Source organism: Myotis yumanensis, unplaced genomic scaffold, assembly GCF_028538775.1.
Source record: "Myotis yumanensis isolate MYYU_CA2020_CCGP unplaced genomic scaffold, mMyoYum1.0.hap1 SCAF_18, whole genome shotgun sequence".
Taxonomy (NCBI): Eukaryota; Metazoa; Chordata; class Mammalia; order Chiroptera; family Vespertilionidae; genus Myotis; species Myotis yumanensis.
The window spans coordinates 20960359-20987401 of record NW_027223769.1 but is presented as its reverse complement, the minus strand read 5'-3'; the positions used below and the strand labels follow the sequence as shown (position 1 = coordinate 20987401).

Below are 27043 nucleotides of genomic sequence, written 5' to 3'. Positions count from 1 at the left end.
GTCAAGATTTTTTAAGCTAAACTGAAGTGAAGAGGGAGTCAAATTATTTTTTACTCAAATAGCAAAATTTCTTGCCACCAACTGCGGAACTTTGGTAAGAAAGTTTAGCGTGAGTAGGAGGTAGGTACAGAGAGAAGCTCATAGAAAGCTGTGGGCTGTTCATGCATATAGCTAGTGTGACACAAACTTGTAATGGCGACCCATTTATTAGCTGAAATTGCAAACTCTGGTCATAATTAAATCATAAACTTCTTTACAAATTAGTGGTTGAACCCATCTATTGAAGGCATATAAAAGACTTCTCTTGAGTGCATTTTATGAGAAAACTTTGATTTGTCCCATTTTACACAGAAGGTTCTAGCAATTACAGAGTAAAAATGATTTTAGGTGGTTTACTCCCTATATATCATGCACATTACACCTACATGGCTCCTAAATCTCCTGACTGGGAGAATAAATGTGACAGTGATGTACAAACCCATGTGTAATACACACACCACAAAGCGCTTACTTCAGGCCATATTAAAGTGGTAGAGGATAGGAGAATAAGTGTCTTTAATCATCTCTAAAAAACTCAGTTCACCAGGAAGCTTTTTGTGGTTCTTCTAGAGAGGCAGATAATAGACAGATATCAACTTTATCATTAACTTAGATTGTTCTTAACCTAATTATTTAAAGGAGCATAATTTGGCCCTAGCTGGTTTGGCTCAGTGAGTAGAACGCCGGCTTGTGGATTGAAGGGTCCCAGGTTTGATTCCGGTCAAGGGCACATGCCTGGGTTGTGGGCTCGATCCCCAGTAAGGGGTGAGCAGGGGGCAGCCGATTGATGGTTCTCTCTCATTATTGATGTTTCTATCTCTCTCTCCCTCTTCCTTCCTCTCTGAAATCAATAAAAATATATTAAAAAATAAAGCAAAACAAAAATATCTAAAGGAGCATAATTTGCCTCTGAAAAAAACATATTTCTATGAAGCAGATAGGATTCCTGTGGAAATAAACACGTTCTTCCGATATAATCTTATTTATGTAGTTATCCTTTGAAGGTAGCCTCTACCAGATAACATATTACAATGAAATGTAAATAGATAATTATGTTACAACCATAAGTGGGATTCCATTGTAACTCATGTCTAAAACTAGCCATTTTTCTAACATTCCTCTCAATTGACCAGGCAGGTAACCCCAGATGGCTGTGCACCGTGACAGGATCAGGGAATGCCCCGCTATTTATAGGTGGCAGATTCACAAATAGTTTTTGTCTTTGTTTTGTTTTATTACAAATAGGTATTATTTCTTCAACAAATACTCGGAGAAAGCATTTTCTCCTACTCAGCTTTGCCCAATTCAACTCTTCTTTATACTGAACCAGGAGACTAAGGGAGTTAGTCTGGGAGACACTCCTTTCTAAACGTATTTGTGAAAGTCAAAACCAGAAGGAAATTCATATATCAAAACCAGAGGAAAGGGTAAAAATCAGACAGATGGGAATGGGTGAGGAGAGATGAAAGTCTTTATTTAAAGTGGAAATGGTAATTAAATTAGCATTTCACTGGAGTTTTATGAACATAATAAAATCAAGTTTGAATTGAATTTTGAACTTTAAAATGTTAACTTTTCTAATTTATTTTGATTCAACAGCATTTTAGAGAATAATATACATTTTCCTTAGCACATGTCAAAAGGCATATCAAAATCTCATGAAATGTCTGTTTCAAAATTTACCCCTATGAGGCTATGTTTTTTAGAATGTGAGTATGTATATTTTATTTTATATCTGTTCTTTCTTCTAATTCTGACCATTCTCTCCTCACCCCATCTGGAGAATGTCTTTGTTTTTCCTTACTAAAATGTTGGATTTCAATTTTTGTTACTTTAACTCATAACCAAGAATGAGTCAAGTTTTTAATGGCCAGTATTTTGAAAAGTGAGAGACCTGTTAATTTGGACTTCGTGTTGGTGAAACAAATTTAGATATACATTTGACATTCACAGATATTTTATTTCCTGCTCTGTACAAAGGGGTCTTGTGCCTAATGGGCATTTTTGCACCACCGCCATTCATGGTAAAATTGGTTCATTCATATCTTGCTATGAAAGCAATTGTGTATATACATAAAATTCTAGGAAACTATTAGATAACAGTATGGTCAAGATTCAAATTTCTTAGAGATAATAAATTTAGCTCATGAGAGACTAACACCAAAATATCAAATATAAATTATAGTTGTGGAATAGATGACATTTGATTTTATTTTTAAGTCAGAAATTAATTGGATGTTCTGAAAATGAGCATTCAATATAAATGTCAAATATAAGGCGCACGCACACACACACACACACACACACACACACATACACACACACAAGCCTAAACTCATACGTCCAAAGAGTTTGCCCTTGAAATAGTCATTTTGCAAAGTATGCTTATCCCAATGTAGATGCTGTGGCTCAAATAATGTTTAAAAATTCTCTGTAGAATTGTATCCACACTAGATCATATGCCTTGTAAAATACATCCATCTCATTTCTCTTGGGTTTCTGATTCCTCATTCCTAACTATATTCTCACAAAAGTGCCTGCAATGATGCCAACTAAGAGAATATCCAGAAAATGCATCAAAAGTTTTTAAACAATTAACATGCCATTACTTTGGAGAATTTACATGGCTCCATCATTATTTCCTTATTATAATAAACTCAAAGTATCTTCAGTAAAACATGAAAGAATATAAACAAATGCCTAAGTTGCCAGAGGATTTATTAGACAACCTGAAGTTGGTTTTTGCAGAATGTAATGTGGTTACTAAATGCTGTTGTTTAAAAAGCGCAACATCCACAATGGCCTTTATGGAGCCCTTCATCCAGTCAGGCAGTATTCTCAGCTTTACACAGACTTATCCTAAGTATTCGACTTATATCAATAATAATCACTAGGGGAATGTCAATGAATCACCGTTTCCATATAAAGTCACTTACTTGTGCCCTGACTCATGAGCGATGGTGAAGGCCAGACCAAGCCCCGTGTCCTCATTGATGGTACAACTTCGGTACTTACTGCACATTCCACTGATGGGGGCAAACCCTATTGAAAGATCAATTTCAAATGTTAGTCCAAAGGGAACAAGCCATACAGATACCTCATCATTTCTTATGTGCTCCAAATGTTCTGCATAGTTTTAGTTTAATGAATTCATTAATTTGTGGGGGTTTTTTGTTTGTTTTTGTGGGGGTTTTTTTTGCAGGAAAACACTAATATGGTTCTCTCTCCTGTCCAAACACATGAATGTAGTGTTTAATATTTCCTTTCTTCTAAAGATATTATCATCAATCGATCCTCATAACAACACTTTGAAATTGAATATTGTAATTCTCATTTTATATATAGGGCAGTAAGTCACAGAACATTTATATGCCTTATCTAAGTTTATTATTTGGGTCAGAGGAGCTGAAGAAATGATATCTAAACCAGTGCAAAATGCTCCCTTAAGAGTAGTATTAGCATCAAAGCTCAAGGTTTATTTTCTAAGAGAACACACATTCTGGTCTATTTCTAAAGCATATAACATGAAAATGCCTAAACAATGTGAATAGATTAAATGCATTTTTCTCCTGTTCACTATAATGTGATAAGTATTCCTGTTTCCAAAAACTAGTTCCTTCTGAGGACAGTTATAAAATCATTCCAGCCAGTCCTTGATTGTATCTTAAACTACATGATTTTGGCTTCTCCCAAGTTTTGAGTCCTCATAACCAGTAGAGCAGGGCTACGTACCCAGTTAGTGTTAAACGCACACTTGTGAATGGACTGCGCCCACCTTACAGTCAGGGTGTGAGATCACCGGGGACCTAATGCACAGGCATGCATCGTGGATGGCACCATCGCCACCACCACCATCACCATCAATATTGATCTAGATGACCATCAAGTCATTAAACAAATTGTTGAATCCCTACTATATGCAATAGAATACACTAGAAAACACAGTACAGATGTAGAAGCTTTAGTGCTCACTCACTGTCTTGTACAAATATAGGAGGGCTGAGTCCTTCAAAGCTCAACTAACTTCCTAAAGGACACACTGCTACCAAGAAGCACAGTTCAGTACCATGGAGACCAATCACATTCTCTTCAGCCACCCAGCTCTGCAGTCATGATGCTTATGGAATAAACCACGGCTTCTCTAGTTAAATAATTCATCTCATGCCTCAATGAGCCTCCGTAGAGTTAAAAAGAAAAACACAGAAAGGAATAAAGGAAGTGGGCTCCCCCTTCTGGACTGAGCTCAGTTAAATAGAACAATACTCACAAGAGGGAACAGTGAAGACACTCCACCATTTAAGTATGAGATCTCCTTATTAATGATCATGAGGGCCACCCACCCAATAGAAAGATTCCATACTGTGTTTTCAGCTACCAGGGGTGTGTGGAAAGCATCTGTTCATACCATACCTAAAGTGTCACATGGTTCATTCTTCCAGGAACAAATGTCAAATCCCGTGAGTAAGATGGCATGGTCATGCCTCTTGCCATTCTTTCCAATGAGGGCAGACTGCCACTGACAAAAACTATTCAAAGACTGGTCTGCATGATGGTTGATCAATAATCCTCCCTATGGAAAACCCACACAAATCAGAGTGTGAATTTGTCACAGAGATGAGAACGTTGAATCATTCCATTTCTACAGGCAAACACAGAAACAGAATGTTTCTAGGGAGAAAGGTCAGTAGAGGAAAAAACTTGAGCTAAGGTTGGTGACAATTGGTTAAAAAAAAAAAAGAAAGAAGAAAAACGCCTAAAATCTACTTCAGGTAAGTGCTCACAATATTTAAAGTAACTACAGAGTTTCAGTAGTGTAGTTTATGGTCAATTATATTTATACAACAAGGAACCTGACATTGGTTAGCACCATCCTTGTTCATCTCTTGCTGGTTCCACCTATACAAAAGTATTAAAACTTTTAGAATATAATTGTAAATTAATGTGATAAAGTTCAATGCCTCCTCAATAGAACATGAGAAATGTAGTTGAGTATAGCTCAGTTACTCCTATATCAACATTTCCAAGAAAGGGCTTGGCATATCAGAGGTTACCATCAATCAATCAACCAACCAACCAACCAGCCAACCAACCAACCAACCAACCAGTCAAATGAAAGCTCATTGAAAGAATGCAGAAACAAATAATTACAAGGTTCTACAGGGTTAGATAGAATCTACCCTTAAAATACTTTTTTTTTCTTGCCTGGCTGGCGTGGCTCAGTGGTTGAGCAATGACCCATGAACCAAGAGGTCACTCGTTAGGTTCCTGGTCAGGGCATATGCCCGCTTTCAGCCTCGATCCCCAGTAGAAAGTGTGCAGGAGGCAGCCGATGGATGTTTTTCTCTCTTTATCTCTCTTCTTCTCTCTCTAAAAGTCAATAAAAATGTATTTTTTAAAAATAATAATTTTTAATCGAAATGTTTGTTTAAAATGATTGACTTGAGTCAATCTGAGGGTTCTTAGAGATATTCAGTTCTGAGTGAATTAGGATGCTGGGCCTTCAACGTCCTTGAGGTAGGTGTAAGTGGAAGGTTAAAGACAAAAGTGTCTCTCAAAAAGCACACACCATTTCTTCCTTCCTAAAATTCCAAGAATCATTTGACAAGTTGTTAACCTCTGTAGCTCTACACACCTGGGCAGTTAGACTTATTTTCCTTTTGTCTCTGACTACCTGTCTTCCATGTTCATTATTGGGGCTATAGATAAAGATAAAAAGCCACAGGAGACTTTAAAAATAGTCTGTTTAATTGGTAATCCCCAAGTGAGAAAAATACAGCTTTAACATCAAAATACTGCAAAGCAGTGAGTGTCGTGCCATTTAACACTTGATTATGTGTTCTGATTGTATAATTTACCCCATGCCTTTCCCTTGCACCTCACTGTAATCAATCAGGGCAGCTACATATTCCTTGTTTATTCTCTATAGTACCCAAGATGGTGCTGTGGAGACAGTAGGTTTACTACAAAAATTTTCTGATGACTTATTTTCAAAATATCCTTTTGCATATACCTGCTATTACCCAGCCTATCCAACCTGCAAAATCCAATTTACCCTTAAATCTATTACCAAATGCACCTTCCTTATGAAGCCTGCGTAATATTTATATTTTTGTATATAATGTAAAATTTATATTTTACATTTGTATTCATATTATATATGCATATTTAATCATATTTTGTATCATTATATATATTAATCATATTTTGTATCATTTTGTGATGTTTCAGCTATTTGACTGTACAACCCTATTAGACTATACTTTCCTTAAGAGTAGGATCAGCATATTTTCAAATTCAAATTTCTAATGACCAGTAAGTACAAGATTGGCACATAGCAGATACTTAATAAGTGTATCCTGAGTGAAGAAATAAATGAAGTTTGCCACTTACAGGTTCTTGTTCCAGAAGAATGAGGCTCACCACAACAATGTTTATATCACTTCCAATGGTCCCGTCTTTAAATAGGCTGGAAACCTGTTGGAACATGCAAAGTCAAAAACAAAATCTGAAAGTTTCCAGGACTGAGGCGGTGGGAAACCAAAATATTTATATGTATAAAGGCTTGAGTTTTACCAAATATATGTACAATGAAGCCAATTTCAACACTTCTTTTTTCTCTCAAGAAAAACACATGGCTGCATCCCCCTAGTCAACTCATAGCGGGGATTCATGCTTTCTAGCTGTCATAGAGAGTCAGGAGGGCTGGAGTCCGACAGCCCCCCTTACCATGTTCATGACTGTGAGGATGTACGTGGTGACGTTCGCCTTGCCATGTTTTTCCACCATTTTCTTGTCTGCTACCACCAGGGTTTCCACGTTTAGGCCCTTTTGTGACTTTCCAGCTGATCTTCTGGGTCTCCCTGTACTCCCGTATTCATCAAACCTGAGATAGGTGTCCCCTGTGGGAGGCTTGGGGGCATCTACAATGAACAGAAGAGCATTTGGAAGGGATATCAGTACAGAGCACTTGGTAGTACAGAGATAGGCAGACATCTAAACCAGGGGAGGAGAAGTTCTCTGTAACCAACACTTCACTCATCTATGATGCCATCAGTGCCTGTCCTGAGGCTCTGCACCAAGTTTGTGGTCAAGAGCGATTCATTCACTTGTATGCATATATGCATAACCTGGGCGGGGGTGACTAGAAATGGTCAATGGTGGGGGGTGGGGGGTGGGGGAGGAGACATATGTAATACTCCAACAATAAAAATTTAAATTAAAAAAATAAAAGAAAATAAAGTCTTCGTCTAGTAAATAAAAAGAAAAAGATTCATTCAATAGAAGTTTGGATGGATGTATGGATAGGTGGGTGGATGGAGGGATTCAATAAATGAAAATGCTCTAACGAGTAAAAGAAAAGATACAATTCTAGGGGGTCAAGAAAAATCAATTTTGTGAGCGTAGTCTTTAAAAACAGAAAGTGCTCATTTTATTTTAGTGTTTAAAAACTGCAGAAATAGGTATCGTTCTTTGCATCTGAATTCATAACACTTTATATATTACTTTCTAAATAAAATTAGAAATGAATATCCTGTAGAATACTGCCCATGTCTTATGGTCTATTTCATCAACATGAACTTTAATGTAGCACAAAATAAGTGGTCAAATCAGGTCTCTCGCCTGCTATTGACGTAGTTATAGGGGAATAGCAGAGTCAGGTTGATATTTGAAAGTATAAATATTTTGTAACAGGGAAAGCGTGGGCACCACCTCAACAGAATGGATGCTGGCCATGGCCTTTGCTCAGAGCCCTGAATGGGCCTGTTGGGCCAGGCATGGCCCCTGTAGTCCCAGGGTGGCCGGGAAGGAAAAGGGCATTTGAAAGCCCAGTCACTATGTAAACGAATATGGAATTATTTTAGTGCTTTAACAACTGGTATAGTTACAATAGTGACGTCCTCTCTCCACAGCGTGAAATTAAAGGAACAAACCAGTTAGAGGCAGATTTAAAAACTCAGGTTGGCCATGTTGATGGGTGACCTTGAGTTTAGTCCTCATCTCTCACTGCCACTGTGAATATCATTACAATGATCAGTATGACTATTACTGTAGACCCATGCCAAAGAGATGTCTCTAAAAGAGAGTGTGTCCATACCACTCCAAATGCATAAACCAATTAAGATGGTAAAAACATGGCCTTTCATTATAGCTCCCAATCAAGACCTCAGCCATCGGAGCTCCCCTTCCCCAGGGGTGGGACCATCACCTGGCTGCCTGTCCAGCTACTTGCCTTTGAAATGTGGTGACAAGGGAGGAAGTTGATGTTAAGTTTAATTTAATGTAAAGTTGTATTTAAAAAGCAATACTTGATTCAGTTATAAAAAAACTCAAGCATGTGTGGAACAACTTGAATGTATGCAAATCTACTTTTTCAACCTTAAATGTAATGAAACCTAAATACAGGTTGAGTGTTTCTGATGAGAGTTTATCATCTCACTTGAAACTGTGCTCTCAGTGCAAACTAAATACTAGATTTCCAAAACTTAACATTTAAAAATGTAGTTTGTCACATTGATGACATATTAACATGATATTTTGTGTATATTGGGTTAAATGAGATATATTTTAAAATCTATATTAACATTAATTTAACCATTTTTAAATTTAAAAGATGTGCCTCTTAGGACATTTAAAATTACATTTGGGGCTGGCCTTATATTTCTACTGGCACTGCTGCTCTAGAAAATGCAGAAGGCTGTGCCTGGGTCAACAAACATGCCCACAGGTCCAGCTAATTCCACTCAGGTGCCAATGTTCTTATTTCCTGGGAAGTTTCTCCTTCAAATCTTCAAAAGGAACACCAACCACCCCTGAGGATTCACATCTGGTTTCTTTAATTATTGGAAGATTGGGTGCTTTTCTCATGAGCACAGAGATAACAGTGGAGCCTGTGACTAAAATGTAGGAGATGCTAAGAGAATGACAGAAAAAAAAGCATGTAAAAATCTTTCCTAGTTTATCCGAGAAAAATTGAGAACTGATCACCTAGTGTTTGCCTGACAGGGTGATGTCTGCTCCATCCCCAAGACTAAATTCTGGGGGCGCTCAGTGTAACCCCATCTTAATCTGCAGAGCCAGCACACCCAATGGCGCTCAACAAAGCCAATCGAGCGCCCACATAAGAACAGAACAAGAAAAAGTTTCCTTACATACATTTCTTGCGTCGTCCACAAAAATGCTGCTTTTGCGACCTTCGATGGTGATGCCCTCTTTCTTGACTCTGGTACGTGTGGGGAGTGTGACTGAGGGTATGACCAGGATAAATCTGGCTGGAGCCTGGGTAGCCATGGTAACGCTGGACCGTCTCCTCGGCGGTCCTTTTGTACAGTACGTGAGGATGGTGGCCTGCAGGTGAGCTGTAGTTGTGTTCCTGGGCCAGTAGCTGAGGTAATGGCGAGATGAGGAATTCATTTTTTCGTGTCCTTATTAGACCTGACTGAAAAGCCAAATACAAAGAAAACATCAATGATTCCAGGCATGCCTGTTGTATGTGTTGATTTTCAGCAACTGCTTATTGGCCACTTCCTGTGGTGCAGGCACTGTGCTAAATGCATGCACGTATCTTCTCATTTTACTTGAAACTCTTATCACTCCCATTTTACAGATGAGGAAACCGAGGCTAAGATAGTAAGTGGGAAAGCTAATACTGGCACTATGGGAAAGGAAGAATAATTTTCCCTCTTTCCTTCCAGGTTCTTGGCTGAGAACCCCCCTGTAATAAAAAAACAAATTAACAGGAGAAAAACAAACATGTTTAATGACATGTATACCTTCCTCTCTACATGGGAGATACTCAGGAAAACTGAGTAACTCCTGGAATTGGCCCAAGCCACTACCTTAAGTCTGTTTTATTACAGGCGTATCTCAGCCAAGAACCTAGAAGGTGTGAAAAGTTGGCATAATAGAGCCAGAAGTCAGCCCAGAGGAACTGCTTGCATGTCTTGCTCCTTGAACCTTCGGAAAGTTTGAAGTGGACAACATAACCTCTGGACTGAGCCAAAGCCACATGGTCTTAGACGACAGAATTGTTTGCAAAACTAACAGGAAAGCAGACATCCTGACCACAAGCACTGTGATTGTGGACTCTCTGAAGATAGAATCAGCAATCAGCACATATAGCTAAACAGTGACTCCACTTGTTAGCATCAGTAGAAATTGTTCCTTCATTCATGCAAACATTTCCCTTGCATCTCTCACAAAACCTCTTGGTCCTCACCCTGTAATCAGGGCACACCTTGGGTTTCTGCCTGAATCTGTGCCCTGAGACTGCAATTCTGTGAAATTAAATAAACACCTGTGGCCTCTCACTTTGGCTTTTTATTTCTTAGGTGAATAAGGGATAAAGAGAAAATGACTTTTCCTCCCCTACACACGCGTAAGGGAGTTTGCACACACTTCTTTCACTGCGATCTTCTCCCTCCAACTGGTTTGGCTCATCGCTTATGTCTCAGCTTAAATACTCAGGACCCTGTTTAAAACTACCCTCCCCCCCATCCAAGTGATCTCAGGCCACGGACTACGTGCTTTAGTCTATCTTCAGTGAAGGAAACAAACAAAAGGCACCTTCTCCCACACCTCTGATGTACAGTTTCAATGTACGCACTTACTTACAAGGGGCAGGCGCTGCGCTGGCACCCCGGTGTGTGCCACACATTTACAGGTAATAAATATTTGATTGGCTGCTAATATTTGTTGGATAAGTGAGTTAAAGAAACTCAGCGTGCAGGGGATCTTAAAGGGGTGCCAGCACCCCTTCCCTTCACAGATGGAGAAACCAGAGCAGGGGAATGCCATGTTCAAATTCATAGAAACCATGAACTCTGCCCAAGTCACAGGTGGGAAGCCAGAGTTTGAAGCAGTCCCATCTTTAAACTCGCAGCTACCCTGTGAGCCAATCTCTGCTGGACAGGGCCCTGAATAGGACCCTCACCTCTTCAAGCTGCACCATTGCAAGGGGCACCATTTACAGTCTCCAACAGAGTGAACAGATTCAATTGTTTTTGAAAAAAAAATAAAAAAAAAGTGAATTATCCTTGAAAGCCCTCCAGCCTTAGTAACTTCCTAACTTGGTTAAACTCGTATCAAAGGCTTAAACCCCTTAAGTGCCTTAACTGGACAAACCAGTTTGAAAGCTTCCCCGCCCCCCCCACCTTCGTTTCAGGAGAACAATAGGCAACTCAAATGCAGAGAGAAAACTTCCATTTTGAGAAAGCAATAAAAAAATAACACGATTGTCATCCTATATTGGGACAAACACACGGGGCCCACACAGCCCACTGTTTTTCAGTTTGGAGCGACAAGGACAACAGCTAGAACGGTTCTTTCTAAGAAAACTAGGGTTTGACAGTGTTGGCTCTTAAAGAAGAAAACATCCTCTGGGGGGTTTAGTTTGAAAACACGGAGTATCACCAAATAAATGCATGGTATAGTTTAAGTATCTAAACCCGGTACCTCCAAAAGGAGAGACCTGTGAGTGCGCTTGTGGAATGTGTGAATGAAGCATTCTCAGTTGCTGAACACTCGAGGTGCTCTGAAGGGATCGGTGCCCTCCCAGGGCTTCTGATGAAATGGGGGGGAGCAGGAATTAAACGAAGATCACCAATGGGCTACGAACTGTTCCTGTGTGTGAAGCACGAAGAAAAAGAGCAGGCTTCTATGAGAGACGGTAACGGGGAGGGTGCGGAGGAGGGGGACACTGATCTGAGAGTGGGCGGCGATGGGCTGCTTTGCTGAGGACCGGCATGTTCACCGGGCCAGCAGCCTTTTCCTCAAGAGCCCAGTCAATCCGCATTTAATCAGAGGCTGTCACCATCCCCCCGTTCTTCCCAGCCTGGTGAGGGGGGGTCGGCAGCTAATAAGAGCCACAGAGTGTTTTCAGTCGGCAAGAGCCAAGCGCCCCTTCTGTCCTTTCCTTATCTCCTGAGGAAGTTCATACACCTCTGAGGGACGCAAGTCCCTGATTTGTAAAATGGGAATAGTAATTGCACTTCCCTTAGAGAATTTTCAGAGTTAGTACTTTTAAGTGCTAAGAACAGTGCTCGGCACAGAGAAAACACTCAGTACGTGTTTATTACTGTTATCATTATTACATTTGATTATTTGAGGGAACAAAGCAGAGAAGTCGTGCCTTTTTCTAACAGTGCGCTTGTTTTATACAGTGGGGCCTTGACTTACGAGTTTAATTCGTTCCGCGACTGAGCTCGTAACTCAAATTACTCCTATGTCAAATCAAGAAGTGAACGAGTGAGGCACGTGATGCTGGGCTGATGTTGTGGCGTTCACTGTGATGTTCGCTGCGCCACCTAGCGGTGGGGTATCTGAAGCTGGCTCGTAACCCAAATTTTAGCTCGCAACTCAAAGCAAAAAATCGGCCGAGAGAGATGGCTCATATCTCGAAAAACTCGTTAGTCGGGACACTCGTAAGTCAAGACCCCACTGTAATGTCCCCCTTCAACTGGACCTGAAATTCTGGGATGTGGCGTAAGTTTCTGTTTATTGAGAGAAATAGTGAAAGGACCAGGCAAAGTTTTAAGACCTGAAAAGAGACATGACTTTTTTGTTGTTGTTGTTAATCCTCACCCGAGGATATTCTTCTGTTGATATTTAGAGAGAGTGGAAGGGACGGGGGGGGGGGGGGGGGGGGGAGGACAGTGAGAGAGAAACATCAATGTGAGAGAGACGCAGATTACTAATTTGCCTCCCACATGAGCCCTGACCAGGGCTGGGAATTGAGTGTGCAACCGTGGTATGTGTCCTTGATCGGAATCAAATCCAGGACCCTTCAGTCAGCAGGCTGACGCTCTATCCACTGAGCCAAACTGGCTAGGACAAAAAAAAGAGACATATGAATGAAATTCTTACAAATGTAACTGAAGATAGTAATAGAGGAGAGATAATAAACTTTTTTTTTTTAACCTGGGAGAGTTGCTTAACCCAAAGAATCTATGTTTTACTTTTGATTTGTTTGTTGGTGTGTTTTGATGGGAATGAGAAAGGAAAGGAAATTGCTAGACTGTGCCTCTTAAACAACCCTATTAGGAACCATAATATTCATGGGTCACAATGTCTAAATCCAGCTTTTGTCCACTCTGAAGGCCCAATCTCTTACCCACCTGCCCTCCCCTGAAAGGAGACAGCATCCTGGGGGAAAGAATACTTTTAATTTGCCTTAAAGAGATAAATGGGTGGTTACTGCTGGGAGAAAAAAGTGAAGTGGACTTTTTGGAGAATATGGCAGAATGCACCATGACCATGGACTAGAGCAGCGGTCGCCAACGGATGGTCCGTGGACCACTGGTGGTCCTTGAGGTCTGAAAGGTTGGCGACCTCTGGACTAGAGCTCTCTGATGCCAGCCATCAGTTTCGATGGGACAGGTACAGGCCCACCTCCTCCCAGGGAGCACCTGGGCAGATCACTCTGAGGCTGTTCCTCCGATGCTCACTGAGCACTCTGCCCGGGGTACATGCGGCTGCATCACTGGCAAAGGTGTTTATCCAGGTGACCTCTGACCTCAGCTTAGGCAGGTAGAGTCTTCATGCACTCTCAGTCTCTATGTCTTTCCGAGTCACACTGATAGTGATGGATTAGGGAAAAAAAAGTCCAAAAATCTTGCTTCAGAAGTTCTTAGAAATGATTGGCTTTTTCCCTCTTTCCTAGCTCCTTCTTCAAACAGTGCAGTAGGCTCAAAACAAATTATCCCTTTCTTTCACTCAGACTTAACCAATTTGGGCTCCAAACAATTATCGGCCAGCACGGTTCTGGCCATATGCAATGGTTTATGCTACTGACACAAAGATGCATATTCTCGGTCCCTTCTTCAAAGCACTGTAACTACAAACTGCCTGTGCGGGTATAGATCATGCCATGCTAGTGGCTCTTAAGCGATATTAATAACATAGTGATGAAACTTATTTATTTGGCCAATTAACGATATTTCTATTGAAAGAACTACTTAATGACTTCAACAGCCCAAATCTCATGAGACCAGCATGCAGTGGCTGGCAACTCAGCATGGGGTGGAGGGGTGTGAGCCAATTCTGTCCAGTGCCTGGCTGTGCCCCTCCTCAGAAGGCCATATGCTTATAAGAAGCTCTTTTTATTTTTTAAACAATGTATTAATATCAAAGGGGTTGGCATGTTTACCATAGCGTATTGTATAAATTTCAGTATTAATTTAAAAAAATGTAAATCCACAAATGCTCTTAAATAAAGTTTTTATAAGCAGTCAAAATCTGTGGTTTTAGACTTATAAACGAATCCAAGTTGTTTAATCATGACTGACAGATTCTCTCTCCTTTTCTCCCCACCTTCCTCACTGCCCTGCCTGAAAGAGCAGTTGTTTACTGTTTCCTACCAGACACTGCGCGTGCGCAACATTGTCTGAGAAATCGCACCTGCCTCTCACAATAGTCCTATTTGATTAGCTCTCTTATTAAACTTTCTCTATCACACAGCCTTTCTTCACCCATAAACATGTATCCCATTAGGATTCAGGAAAAGTTCCAGGAACACTGTATTGCATAACTAAAATTTACTAAAAGAGAACTTGAATGTATTCGTAAAAGTTTTTTTTTAAAGGTATATAATATGAGGTGAAAGAATGTGATCATTAACTCGATGGGGAAAATCTTTGCATAATGTACAGGTAGTCAAATCATCACATTATAGGCTTTCCATATCTTACAGCTTTGTCAGTTATACTCCAGTAATGCTGAAAAAAGACAAGAAAGGCTCCAGAGAGGATAAGAACAAAATACTTCTGGGCTGGCTTAACTTAAGTGCGTACTACCTTTTACTGCCACTTCATAGGGAACAAGAACTGAGAGAGTCTAGAAATGAAGGCTGGGGTCCAGGGATGCTAAAATCAGAGTCATCCCTTTGGCTTCCCCTCTCAGTGTTCACACCAAAGGGAGGGTGTTGCGTAGTGTCACTGAGAAAGCTTCTCCCTGGATCTGGAGACAGCTGGCTCACCTGCACGTTCCCAAGCTAGTTCAGGTCCAGCCTGCAATGCTCTGGGGTCTCCTCCCTTCTATTGCATTGCAAGTACTTGCAGGGCACGGCTGGGCTATTCTGCTTGGCAACAGCCAAGGCATGTCCTCCTGTGTGTCAGAGGTACTCCACACATCTTCGGGAGAGTGATAAGTGACACCCTGACTTCTCTGCTCCTCCAATAGCTTATTAGGCCCTGATCATCAATGAGGCCCGATGTCAGAGCTGCATGGCCCAGACCAGCAGCTTGGTCACGAGGACTTTCTCATGGAGAGAAGACTAAGGAAGGGGCTATTTGACAGTCTTGTGTCACACAGCCCTCTTTGCTCCAGACTTTCCTTTAGATCGGATCATTTCAAAGGAAGGATTCCATTTGGAAAACACATGACGGCCATCATGGCTGTTGGTTAATTGTGAGGGACCAAGACGAGAGACCTAGCACGTCTGGATTTAATAGAAACCAGACTTTGCACGAACTTCACATGGGTCCATGCAGCCAGCCTTTCCCCCTGGATCATTCCAGGCTTTGGTGCTGTGTCTGCTAATAACAGTCCTCCTTCGTCACGTGTCACGTTGACGTCCTGGGGAAGGGGGTGTGCATGCTAAAAGTCTGGGAGGAGACAGTCATAACTCACATCCATCAGAGCTGTGTTTTTTCATGTCAATTTGAGAATCCAAATTTGTTCTCCCAATCTCAAATTTCCATTTCCTCCAAATAACATCCTACCAAATGCAGTATTATGTGGTTAAACAATGTTGACAATTTTAAACGGGCAGTTGATCCCTTGGGCCCCTAACTCTGTCCTTCCCTGTGTTCTGATTCCAGTGTGTCATGTATCGCCCGGTCGTAGAGGAAAGCACTGGCCCCCTCTTTTATCTCCCTGTGGGCAATGCCTACCCTCTCGGGCTCCAAAGTCATTTTTCTAAAGCACCACTTTGCAGAGTGTATTATTCACACGGTATTATTACACGCTGAGTGCCAGAACAAGAAACAGGGATTTCAAACAACATTGCAGTCCAGGTCAGCCTAAGTCCAGTGCCTGGTCGCCTCTGGACCCATCCTCTATCCCTTTAGACTGGACTCTAGGTACACCTGCTCCATCGCTGTCCCATCAACAGGACAGCCACACTCCTGTCCCAGGACCTTTGTGATTACTGTTTTCTGTGTCTAAAACAGTGATTTTCAATCTGTGTGTCACAAGAATGTTTAAAACATGCAATCCCTGACTATTTAGTCAGGGCACTGACCTCTTTTCCCTTAGATTGTCAAGTAAAAAAGTGACAATAACTGTCCAGTGTGAATGAATCAAAATTATTTCCTGTGAGATTGACACAAAATATACGTTTGGTATGCTGAGGAATTTTATTAATTAGTTACATGTACCATGAGATTAAAAAGGTTGAGAATCGCTGGTCTAGAATAGAATGTTCTTTCCCTAGATACATCGCTGCATTTCGATTTTTGCTCAAAGGTCACCTCTTCAAACCACCCTATACACACAGCCAACCTTGTCCTTCTCCATGTCAGTCAGCTTTATTTGTCTATGGAACCCTTATCATTATTGACGGTGCATCATGTAACTGTTTGCTTTTTGTCCATTGCGCCTACTCGCTCCATAAAACCTGGGGCTTTTGTCTATGTTGCTCATTTTCATATGCTCAGTGTTTGGCACATGGTAGATGCTCTGTAAATATTTGTGGAATGAGCTAGAAGCAAGGCAATGTGCTTGGTACGGAGGGAGACATAAGAACAAGCAAGACATTGATGTCAATACTTAAGGACACATCTACTGTGGGAGATAGATGAAGTCCTTTCCTGATTCGTCATTCTGATTTACATGCCCCTGCGTAGGCTTCTCTACTAGTCTGTACTTTGCCACGGCACTCATCGAAGGGGTCTTTCCTCCTCCCTCATTGTAATGTACATCCCTGCAAAGTGGCGATAGTGTGCCCCTGGTACTCAGATAGCATTGACATGACACTGAGATCATCCTGAGTGAATGAGGAAACATACAGAATCCTATGGGAGTACAAAGTCAGGGCAGACCACCTCTGAGGATACTATTCAAACTCTTGTACAGTGAGGAAGAGCAGAAGGTTTTGAAGGGAAAAGCCATAAGAAACAATCTATGTTATAGAAAACTGGCTGGACTCAGGTTGTAGGGACTCTCTGCTTCCTGTAACAGTGAAGAATAAACTAATTTGACACTTTTTATTGTGCTTGGTATTATCGTGAAATGTGTCAAAAATTTAGGCAAGACTAGAAAATTATATAATGAACACACATCAGCTAACATCCACTTTGTCAATTCTTACTATGCCATCTTTGCTTCACATTTCATTTTAAGGAGCCTAATTATTATACATATAGGTATTCAAGTATGGAAATCTAAACTCTCCATATACAAATAAATGGAAGCATATGCTGTGCTAATAAATAGGAAGAATGAACATCACAAAAATGTCCATACTACCGAAAGCTATCTATAGATTCAACAGAATTCCTATTAAAATACCAATGGCATATTTTACAGAACTAGAAAAAATAATCCAAAAATTTATATGGAACCACAAAAGACCCTAAGCAGCCTTAGTAAACTTGAGAAAAAAGAACATGTTGGAGGTACCATACTATCTGGTATCAAACTATACTATAAGGCCATAGTAATTCCAACAGCATGGCACTAGCATAAAAAGTCATGTAGATCAATGGAACAGAATAGAAAGCCCAGAAATAAACCCACACCTAGATGGTCAATTAACAGTTGACAAAGAAGGCAAGAGCATACAATGAGGTAAAGACAGTCTCTTCAATAAATGGTGTTGGGAAAATTGAACAGATACAAGCAAAAAAAAAAAAGAAACTAGACCACCATATCAACCCATATATAAGAGTAAACTTAAAATAGATTAAAGACTTCAATGTAAGACTCAAAACCATAAAACTCCTAGAAAAAAACATAGGCAGTAAAATCTCTGACATTTCTTTTAGCAATATTTTTTTCCCTGCTATATCTCATCAGGCAAGGGAAACAAAAGAAAAACAAATGGGACTACATCAAACTAAAAAGTTTTTACACAGCAAAGGAACCATTAACAAAACCAAAAGACAGCCTACCTAATGGGAGAAGATTTTTGCTAATGATACATTAGATAAGGGGTTAATATTCAAAATGTATAAAGAATTTATATACCTAAAAACTACCAAAAAAAACACAACCAATCCAATTATAAAATAGATAGGATCTGAATAGAAACTTCCCCAAAGAGGACATACCCATGGCCAATAGAAAGGATGCTCAATGTCACTCCTCATCATACAAATGCAAATTAAAAACTCAATGAGATATCACCTCACACCTGTTAGAATGACTATCATCAATAAATCAACAAACAACAAATGCTGGTGAGGATGTGGAGAAAAGGGAACCCTTGCACACTATTGGTGGGAATGCTGATTGGTGCAACCACTATGGAAAACAGTATGGAAGGTCCTCAAAAAAGTAAACTGCCTTATGACCCAGTGATTCCACTTCTCAGTATATATCTAAAGAAATGCAAATCCCTAATTTGAAAGAATATATACACCCCTATGTTCATTGCAGCATTGTTTACAATAGCCAAGATATAAAAGCAACCCAAGTGCCAATCAATAGAAGAATGGGTGAAAAATGCTGTGGTACACATACACAATGGACTATTACTCAGCCATGAAAAAAGAGAATAAGATCTTACCATCTGAGACAGTATGGATGGACCTAGAGGATATTATATTAAGTGAAATAAGTCATTCAGAGAAAGACAAATGCCATATGATTTCACTTACATGTGAACCTAAAGAACAAAATAAACAAAATTGGAACAGACTCGTAGACTCAGAGAACAGACTGATGGTTGCCAGAGAGGAGGGAGTTTGGGGGAATTGGGTGAAAAAGGTGAAGGGATTAAGAAGTACAAATTGGTAGTTACAAAACAGTCATGGGGATGTAAAGTATAGCACAGGGAATATAGTTAGTAATATTGTAATAACTATGTATGGTGTCAGGTGGGTACTGGAAATATTGGAACACTTCTTAAAGTGTAACCACAATGCTGTATACTTGAAACTACTATAAAATAACACTGAATGCAAACTGTAATCCTATATAATAAAACCCTAATATGCAAATCGACTCAACAGGAGAACCATCAGTCACTATGATGTGCACTGACCACCAGGGGGCAGCCGCTCAAAGCAGGAGCTGACCCCTGGTGGTCAGTGCGCTTCCACAGGGGGAGTGCAGCTCAGCCAGAAGCCGGGCTCATGGCTGGCGAGCGCAGCAGCGGTGGCGGGAGAGGCTCTGTGGCAGCACTAAGGACCCCTTGGGGGAGGCTTACATTCCCCCGAGGGGTCCCAGACTGCAAGAGGTCACAGGCCAGGCTGAGGGGCCCCCTCCACTCCCCCAGTGCACGAATGTTGTGCACCGGGCCTCTAGTTGAAAAATAAAAGAAAAAAGAAATAAAGTAACTCCGTAGTGAATCAATTATGGTGAACATTTTCATATAAGATTAGTATTGTTTGCTATGAAAACTCTAACTCCTTGCTATCTGATAATCAATAATCACTACATTATTGGTGTCTCCTGCTATTTCAATTCTCACTGTCCACATTTATTTGGTCCCTGAGTTTGGACAGAAAGGAATGTATGTAGTTGATGCTTAACATACACTTGCCGAAAACAGTGATTTTCTGGGAGGAACAGCTGACACGGGCCCAGCGACTCAGCTGGAGCTGCATGAACCGTGTCTGTGATACTTGCAAGATACTGGAGCAACCCGCTTTGAAATAAATGGTGCTCCTGCATCCCCACGGCTGCGGCCTGCGGATGCACAGCATCAGGAAGACATATGTTTATACTTGTTTCTGTAGTGCTGATGGGTTATGTCAAGCCCTCCACCCTACCTTGCCCTGCCCACCTTGGAACTGACAGCACTCATTTTTTAAAGAGACAGCTGGAGCTGGAAGCCATGCCAAGAACCAGCTGTTAGAGATGTGATGAAGCACACCACGTGGCGTCCGCCGATTGGGTGGCTGCACAGAGGGGCTGGGTGACTGACCGGACTGCCCACGCTCTCCCGCGGGTGGTGCGGAAGAGCCAGAGATGAACACCACGTTGGAAACGGCTGGTCCCAATTTTCCTCAGTTATTTATCTCCTCCTGCCCCTCCTCAATCCCCGCCTGAAGGTAAAACCAATGAAAATAATCATAGGATTATGGGATGTTAGCAATTATGTACTTCATCCCCCTGATTTTACAGGGAAAGGAAATGGGATCCAGAAAGAACAAAGAAATTGACCAAAGTCTCACAACTGCTTAGCAGCAGACCGTTCCTGCCTCGCTTTTTTTTTTTTTTCTCACCTACTTAATGCAGGCATTGGACTTGATAATTTAAGGGCCTTACTACTTCTGTAATTCTATTCTTTTTATGAGTTGGGATGACATGCAGGTTACTTACTGTGACGCAAAATACAATTTCTGCACAAGATGGCAAGCCTGTGTGAGAGCCTGGTACACATGTAGCAAGAAACACATTTCCTGGTGGTGCAGCGTAGCATCAGAGCCCAGTCAGGGGCCGTAGAGCCCACCTTCAACCTGGCTGGACATCAAGCTTAAAGATGTAGACACCTGTGCCCAACTCAGACCTTCACAGTCTACATTTCTAGAGTTTGAAAACCAGTCTTCCAGAATAGACTACGAACAGGTGCCTGCAGGTCCAAGCTGGCCCTTGGTAGGGTTTCCCTCTCCACCCCAGCTTTATCCTATATAATAAAAGGGTAATATGCAAATTGACCAAACGGCAGAACAACTGGTTACTATGACTTGCACTGACCACCAGGGAGATGATCAACACAGGCGCTGTCCCCTGGTGGTCAGTGCGCTCCCACAAGCCAGGCTGACGGCTGGCAAGACCAGCGGCAGTGGCAGGAGCCTCTCCTGCCTCCGCTGCAGGTGGGCGGTAAGGAACAAGGGGTCCCAAACTGCGAGAGCCCCAGACTGCGAGAGGGGTGTCTGACTGCCGGCTTAGGCCCAATCCCCACAAGGAGTGGGCCTAAGCCTTCAGTTGAACATCCCCTGAGGGCTCCTGGACTGCTAAAGGGTGCAGGCCAAGCTGAGGAAACACCCCTCCCCGCCCCCCCTGAGTGCACAAATGTCATGCACTGGGCCTCTAGTTGATGTATAATCAACAAATAAAAATTGTACATATTTAAACCAGCGGTTCTCAACCTGTGGGTCTTGACCCCTTTGGTGGTCGAATGACCCTTTCACAGGGGTCACCTAAGACCATCCTGGATATCAGATATTTACATTACGATTCATAACAGTAGCAACATTACAATTATGAAGTAGCAACGAAAATAATTTTATGGTTGCATCACAACATGAGGAACTGTATTTAAAGGGCTAGAAGGTTGAGAACTATTGATTCAAACTGTATATTATCTTTTGGCATATGGGAAATGATCCCCCAAATCAAGCTAATTAACATATCTATCATTTCACAGTTGCCATATATTTTGCATATGTGAGGAGGATACTTAAGAGCTACTCTCTTAGCAAATTTCAAGTATACAACACAGTACTATTAACTATAGTCACTGTGCCTCAAGTAGATCTCAAGAACTTATTCATCCTGCATAACTGAAAGTTGTATCCTTTGATCAATATCTCTCTATCCCCTCCCCCCTTTAATCCCTGATATTACCATTCTACTCTGATCCTATGAGTATGACATTTTTAGATTCCACATATAAGTAAAATCATGCAGTGTCTGTCCTCCTGTGCCTGGCTTATTTCACTTAGCAAAACGTTCACTCTTGTTTTTGCAAATGATAGGACTCTCTCCTTTTTATGGCTGAATGATATTCCATTATATATATCACACACACACACACACATACACATTTTCTTTATCCACTTATCTGTTGATCCCATATTTTGGCTATTGTGAATAATGCTGCAATGAACATGGGAGTGCAGATATCTCTTTCTGATCCCAATTTCATTTCCTTTGGATACATGCCCAGAAGTGAAATTGTTGGGTTATATGGTACTTCTAATTTTTTTGAGGAACCTCCACATTGTTTTCCATAATGACTTTGCATTCCCACCAAAGTGTACAGCATCTTTCCCAAAACTTATCTCCTCCTGTCTTTTTGATAATATCTGCTCTAACAGGTGTCAGGTGATACCTCATTGTGGTTTGGACTTGGTTTACTTGATTAGTGATGCTGAGCATTTTTTTTTATATCTCTGTTGGCCATTTCAATGCCCTCTTTTGAGAAATGTCTATTCGGGTCATTTGTCCATGCTGAAAATCAGGATATTTGTTTTCTTGCTCTTGAGTTCCTTACATATTTTGGATATTAACCACTTAACAGATGTACAGTGTACAAAGATTTTCTTTCATTCCAAAAGTTGTCTTTTCACTTTGTTTACTGTTTCCTTTCCTGTGCATATCATTTTTAATTAGATACCATTCCATTTGTCTATTTTTATTTTGTTGTCTGTACTTTTGGGGTCATATCCAAAAGTTCCTTGCCCTGACCAATGTCAAGAAGCCTTTCCCTCATAGTCTCTTCTTGTAGCATTACAGCGTTCAGTCTTACGTTTAAGTCTTTAATGCACTTAGCTTAGTTGTTGTGAAGGTTTTTGCTTAAATGGATGGGTTCAAATTGACGTTTCTATGAGACAAGCCCTGTAAATTTCTACTCCTCCATCTTGCTGAAAACACTCCCCATTAGGTTCTGCTGTTCAACTCTGTGTTAACACTTTTTTTTCCATGTAGGAATGTGAACCCAATTTTGCCATTTCAATTCAATTTTTCAAGAGAAGTCAGAAATTCTGTTTTGTATATACAACTACTGGGCAGCAGCTAAGGCTGCCCCCTAAGGATATGATACCATTGTAATTAGTTATTAATAACAGGACAGGAGCAAAGGGGGGCGCCAGACACTATAGGCATGTCATCTGGGCAGCTTCAGCAGGAAGCTGCAACCTCACACTCCCCAGGGAACCACTGGCCCACTCCCCGCAGATCTCTGGGGAAGAGACTGGACAAAGGGGAAATGGATGCCTGGCAGTGAAGTCGGAGTGACTCGGAAGGTGCTGCTCTGTCAAAACTGGGAACAGACATCATTGGGCCGAACTGCCAGGGCCACTGCAAGCCCGCAAAAAGCTGGGAATACACGCTCCCCTAAGCAAAGGAATGCTCTCTTTTGGCTCTTGGCTCTGGATCCTTTCTTGGCTCTCTGGCTATGCAACACCCTCCCCCCAACCCCATGCAATGGACTGATGGGCTGCAGCGGGAAACACAAGCTAAGCTAGCCTGACGCTGGGTTGGACTATGCCCTAACATGGAGAGGAAACTCTGGACACTCTCTGATATTAGCCCTGCTGAAGGCAAAATGGGACTTTTTTTCTTGGCGGGATAAAGGGAAATGAGACCTTGGAAGCTCAAGGGTTTGATTCCATGCAAATAAAAATCACTTGTTCTCCTGTGTGAGTCTCAGGGAAATCCATGCCCAGTAGCAACAGGTGGGGACGAGGACCTGTCCCCACCAGGAACAGATATGGCATATGCTCTCTAGTTTATCACAGTCCCCACCCTCCCCACTGTCCCACGGTCCCTCATTACATTACTAGTCTGGTGCTTCCACATTTGGCTTTGCGACCTTTCCCCTAATTCAACCCTATAGTTGATGCGTTGTTTATATGAGTCATGTCTTATTATCAGAGACATTTCTTTTTCCTTCTTTTTTTACCTGCCAGATCACCGAATATAGTGCTAACTCTGCAGATGTAGTTATTGACCCAAAAGAATATGGTTATGAATGAAGAGTCTATATTGAGCAAAGGGAAAAAGAACGGGGATTTGGAGTCAAGTTCTGGTTCCACACGAAAATCTTTGCAACCTTGAACCATTTGCATTCCCTCCCTTCCCCCCTTAGCCTTAGTTTCCTCACCTGTAAAACGAGAACGACATAGAAGTCTACTTTGTAGCACTGTTTGGGATTATATAAGGCAAAGCACACTGCTTGGCGACAGGCATTCACTAAGAGATCGATAAATGATCCCTGTTTGCATGGGACGGCAGATAGACAGCTTTCTCAGAAGGTTGCAACAGAAGCATCATTTATTTACCTTGTAAAGCCTGTGAGTTTGCAAATATTTGGTGCCTTCATGCAGAAACAAACTACAGAAGCCTGCAAATGGGTAAACATTTCTGTTATGGGAACCAAACTCGCCTTCTGTAGCATCCAAATTACTCCTCCAAACAGATGCTGGGGATGGAGGAAGGGAGCCTGGGGGCAAAAATAGCCGAGGACCATTTGCGTTAAATTAAAGTCATACCCTCCATCCAGCCCCAGCTTCAGAATGACATAAATAAGATAGGATGTCAGGCAAAGGCATATGCTGTTAACTCGTTAACATACAACAGAGGGATTAATTAAGTATGTGTGGTGATTTCCAAGTTTTCCCTCCGGCTCTCAGAGTTTCCTTGGCTTCCCCAACAGTCATGCGAGCTCTCTTCCTGCTACAAGTGCAGGGTGGCAGGGAGACGAGAAGTGGTCTCTTGCCAGATGTTGGATCACTTCCATCTGATGTCAATAGTTACACATTAGTCTGTTGTGGGTTAGGGATTGGTTTGCAAAGTTATTCAAAATGTCAGACGGCTCCGGCCACACTGTCCTAGGCTAAGCTGTGCTTCAAGTATGTGCAGGCTTCCGGATTGCTGATAGAAACAGGCGGCCAGGTGCTGGTAGCAATCTGGGTGCCCCAGCCAGTGCGCGCACACGGAGACAGCCTCATCATAACTCAGCGCTCACGCTGCATCCGCTGCCTGCAGTTTACCCCATGGCCTGTTCTCATATTGCAGCGTGAAGTGTTTTCAAGCGAATTGCTTTGCTGTCATGTTTCTCCTTGAATCAGAGATTACAGGCTGCATAGTGGTGGTTTACCATGATCACATGAAGGACATCGGCAGCAGGATGCTGAGTTCTTTAGCTTGTGCCAAAAAAGAGAGTTTTGTTTGTGTCTACAACCATAGCTAAGATAACATGTGTACTGAGATTACAGCTAATATCTTACATTTATCCATCAACAACCAAGCCTGCGAGCAAAACTGGCCCTTTGCTACCCAACAGGTGATTTATTTACCTAATGGCTGCTGCCTGCATTTGGGTGCCGGGACCCACCTAATGCAGCTGGAGTAAGAAAGACAGCGCCTGCTCTGATGTGCTCTGGGACTCCATCTCTCACCACTGCGCCCACCCCCAACCCCGCTTTAATACTTCTTGAGCAGGCAGGCCTTTCTGCTGTCCTTGAAACTTGTCAAACCTGTTTGGGGCTTTCTCTGGGAGGAACACTGGAAACCCCAAGCTCTCTGCAAGGCTGAATTCACCTTCTCAGCAAGGTCTTCCCTGACCTTCTCATTAAAAACACCCCTCCTGACATCACAACGGTGGGCAGCATGGTTGTCACATCACAGACCAGAACCAAATATCTGGGTTCAAGTTCTGGTTCCACTACTTGTGGCCTTGGTTGAGTTACTTGACCCTTTGCGCCTGCTTCCTGAGGATGAATGAAAGACATGGGCTTGCGATGAGCACTGAAGACATACACTGTGTAGAACAGTGCCTGACATACGGCCGGCGCCTGGCTGGTCTATTTCATTTGCTGCTTCAATACCTGCGAGTATTGTGTTTCTCTGACTGATTATTTATCTTGTCCCAGTAGCATGTGGGGTAGCAGAGAGGAGGAACCTTGCCATGATCTTGTCCTGTTTTTTTTTTTTTTCTTCCTAAATTCCAAGTACCAAAGAGTAGTGTCTCCCCCTGGCTGGTTTGGTTCAATGAATAGAGCCTGGGCCCTCAGACTGAAGGGTCCCAGGTTCAATTCTGGTCAAGTGCACGTATCTCAGTTGCAGGCTCCATCCCCAGCCCTGGTCAGGGCACATGCAGGAGGCAACTAATCGATGTGTCTCTCTCACATCAATGTTTCTCTTTCTCTTTCTCTCGCTCTCTCTCACTCTCGCTCTCTCACTCTCTCTCTCTCCTCCCCGCTCCCTTCCTCTCTCTCTAAAAATTAATGGAAAAATATCCTCAGGTAAGGATTAACAACAACAACAAAAGAGTAGTGTCTGATGCTTTTGTGACAAGACAGCAGCCACTAATGCAGCTGGCGGCAGTCACCTAAGTAAAGAAGTCATTAGGTGGAGAACCAGGGATGTGATTTAATGAGAATAAGAGTATCTCAAGCTTTGTATTATCTATTCCACGAACTGTATATAAAATGAAAGCCTATATGAAGAGTTTGGTTTTAATTTGTTTCTTTGGGGCAGGGGTTTTGGAAAACTCCCCACATGGTAACATGTAACTGTCAGTTCAACTCATTCATGAATATTGAATATTTATAATGGACCAGGCACTGACCTAGGCCCTGGGGATCAGGAATAAAACAGTTCTGGCCCCTGCACCCAGGGGTGCTGAGATTCTGACGAGGGGGACCAACAGCTAAACAGACATCACAAGAAAGACAGCCCCCTTTTGCCCTCCCACCCATCCCCCCAAGGAGCTGGGGAAATCCCAGAAGGGGCACCTAACAAATTCTTAGAAGGACTTCTTAGAAGAGGGAATATCTTAGCTTAGTCTTTAATGAGGCTGGTGTCAGCCAGGTGAGCAAGGGGCGGGGGCGGGGTATCCAGGTGAGGGAGCAGAGGTGAAAGAGAAAGAGCGCTGGTTGCCTGCAGCTATTTGATTTGTCAAGCATAGAATGCTTATGTGCACTGGCATGCACATGCTTTTGAGAGCAGAAAGGGACAGACTTTTAAAAGCCCTCAATACTAAGAAGATAATGTGTACCCACATGTAACTCCAAATAGAAATATCATTAATAAAACGTACATTAATCTGCTGTTCAAATAGTCAGAGCTTTACAACTTACAAAGCAAAAAAGCCATTATGTTCATTAAAGCT

At 41.9% G+C, this 27043-nt stretch overlaps 1 protein-coding gene across 2 annotated transcripts in view; it reads right to left on the bottom strand.

Annotated features, from left to right (window-relative positions):
- ADAMTS18 (ADAM metallopeptidase with thrombospondin type 1 motif 18) overlaps nt 1-27043 on the bottom strand; it is a 128070-nt gene that overhangs the window by 57014 nt on the left and 44013 nt on the right. The window contains exons 4-8 of one of the 2 annotated variants that reach the window (XM_070397880.1): nt 9193-9475; nt 6766-6959; nt 6430-6513; nt 4450-4609; nt 2976-3081 (exon numbers count right to left, since the gene is read on the bottom strand). In XM_070397880.1, the coding sequence (XP_070253981.1) occupies nt 2976-3081; nt 4450-4609; nt 6430-6513; nt 6766-6959; nt 9193-9475 (827 nt within the window). Of the gene's footprint in view, nt 1-2975; nt 3082-4449; nt 4610-6429; nt 6514-6765; nt 6960-9188; nt 9476-27043 lie in introns of those variants that run through there. The other variant, XM_070397882.1, reaches the window with a different exon arrangement.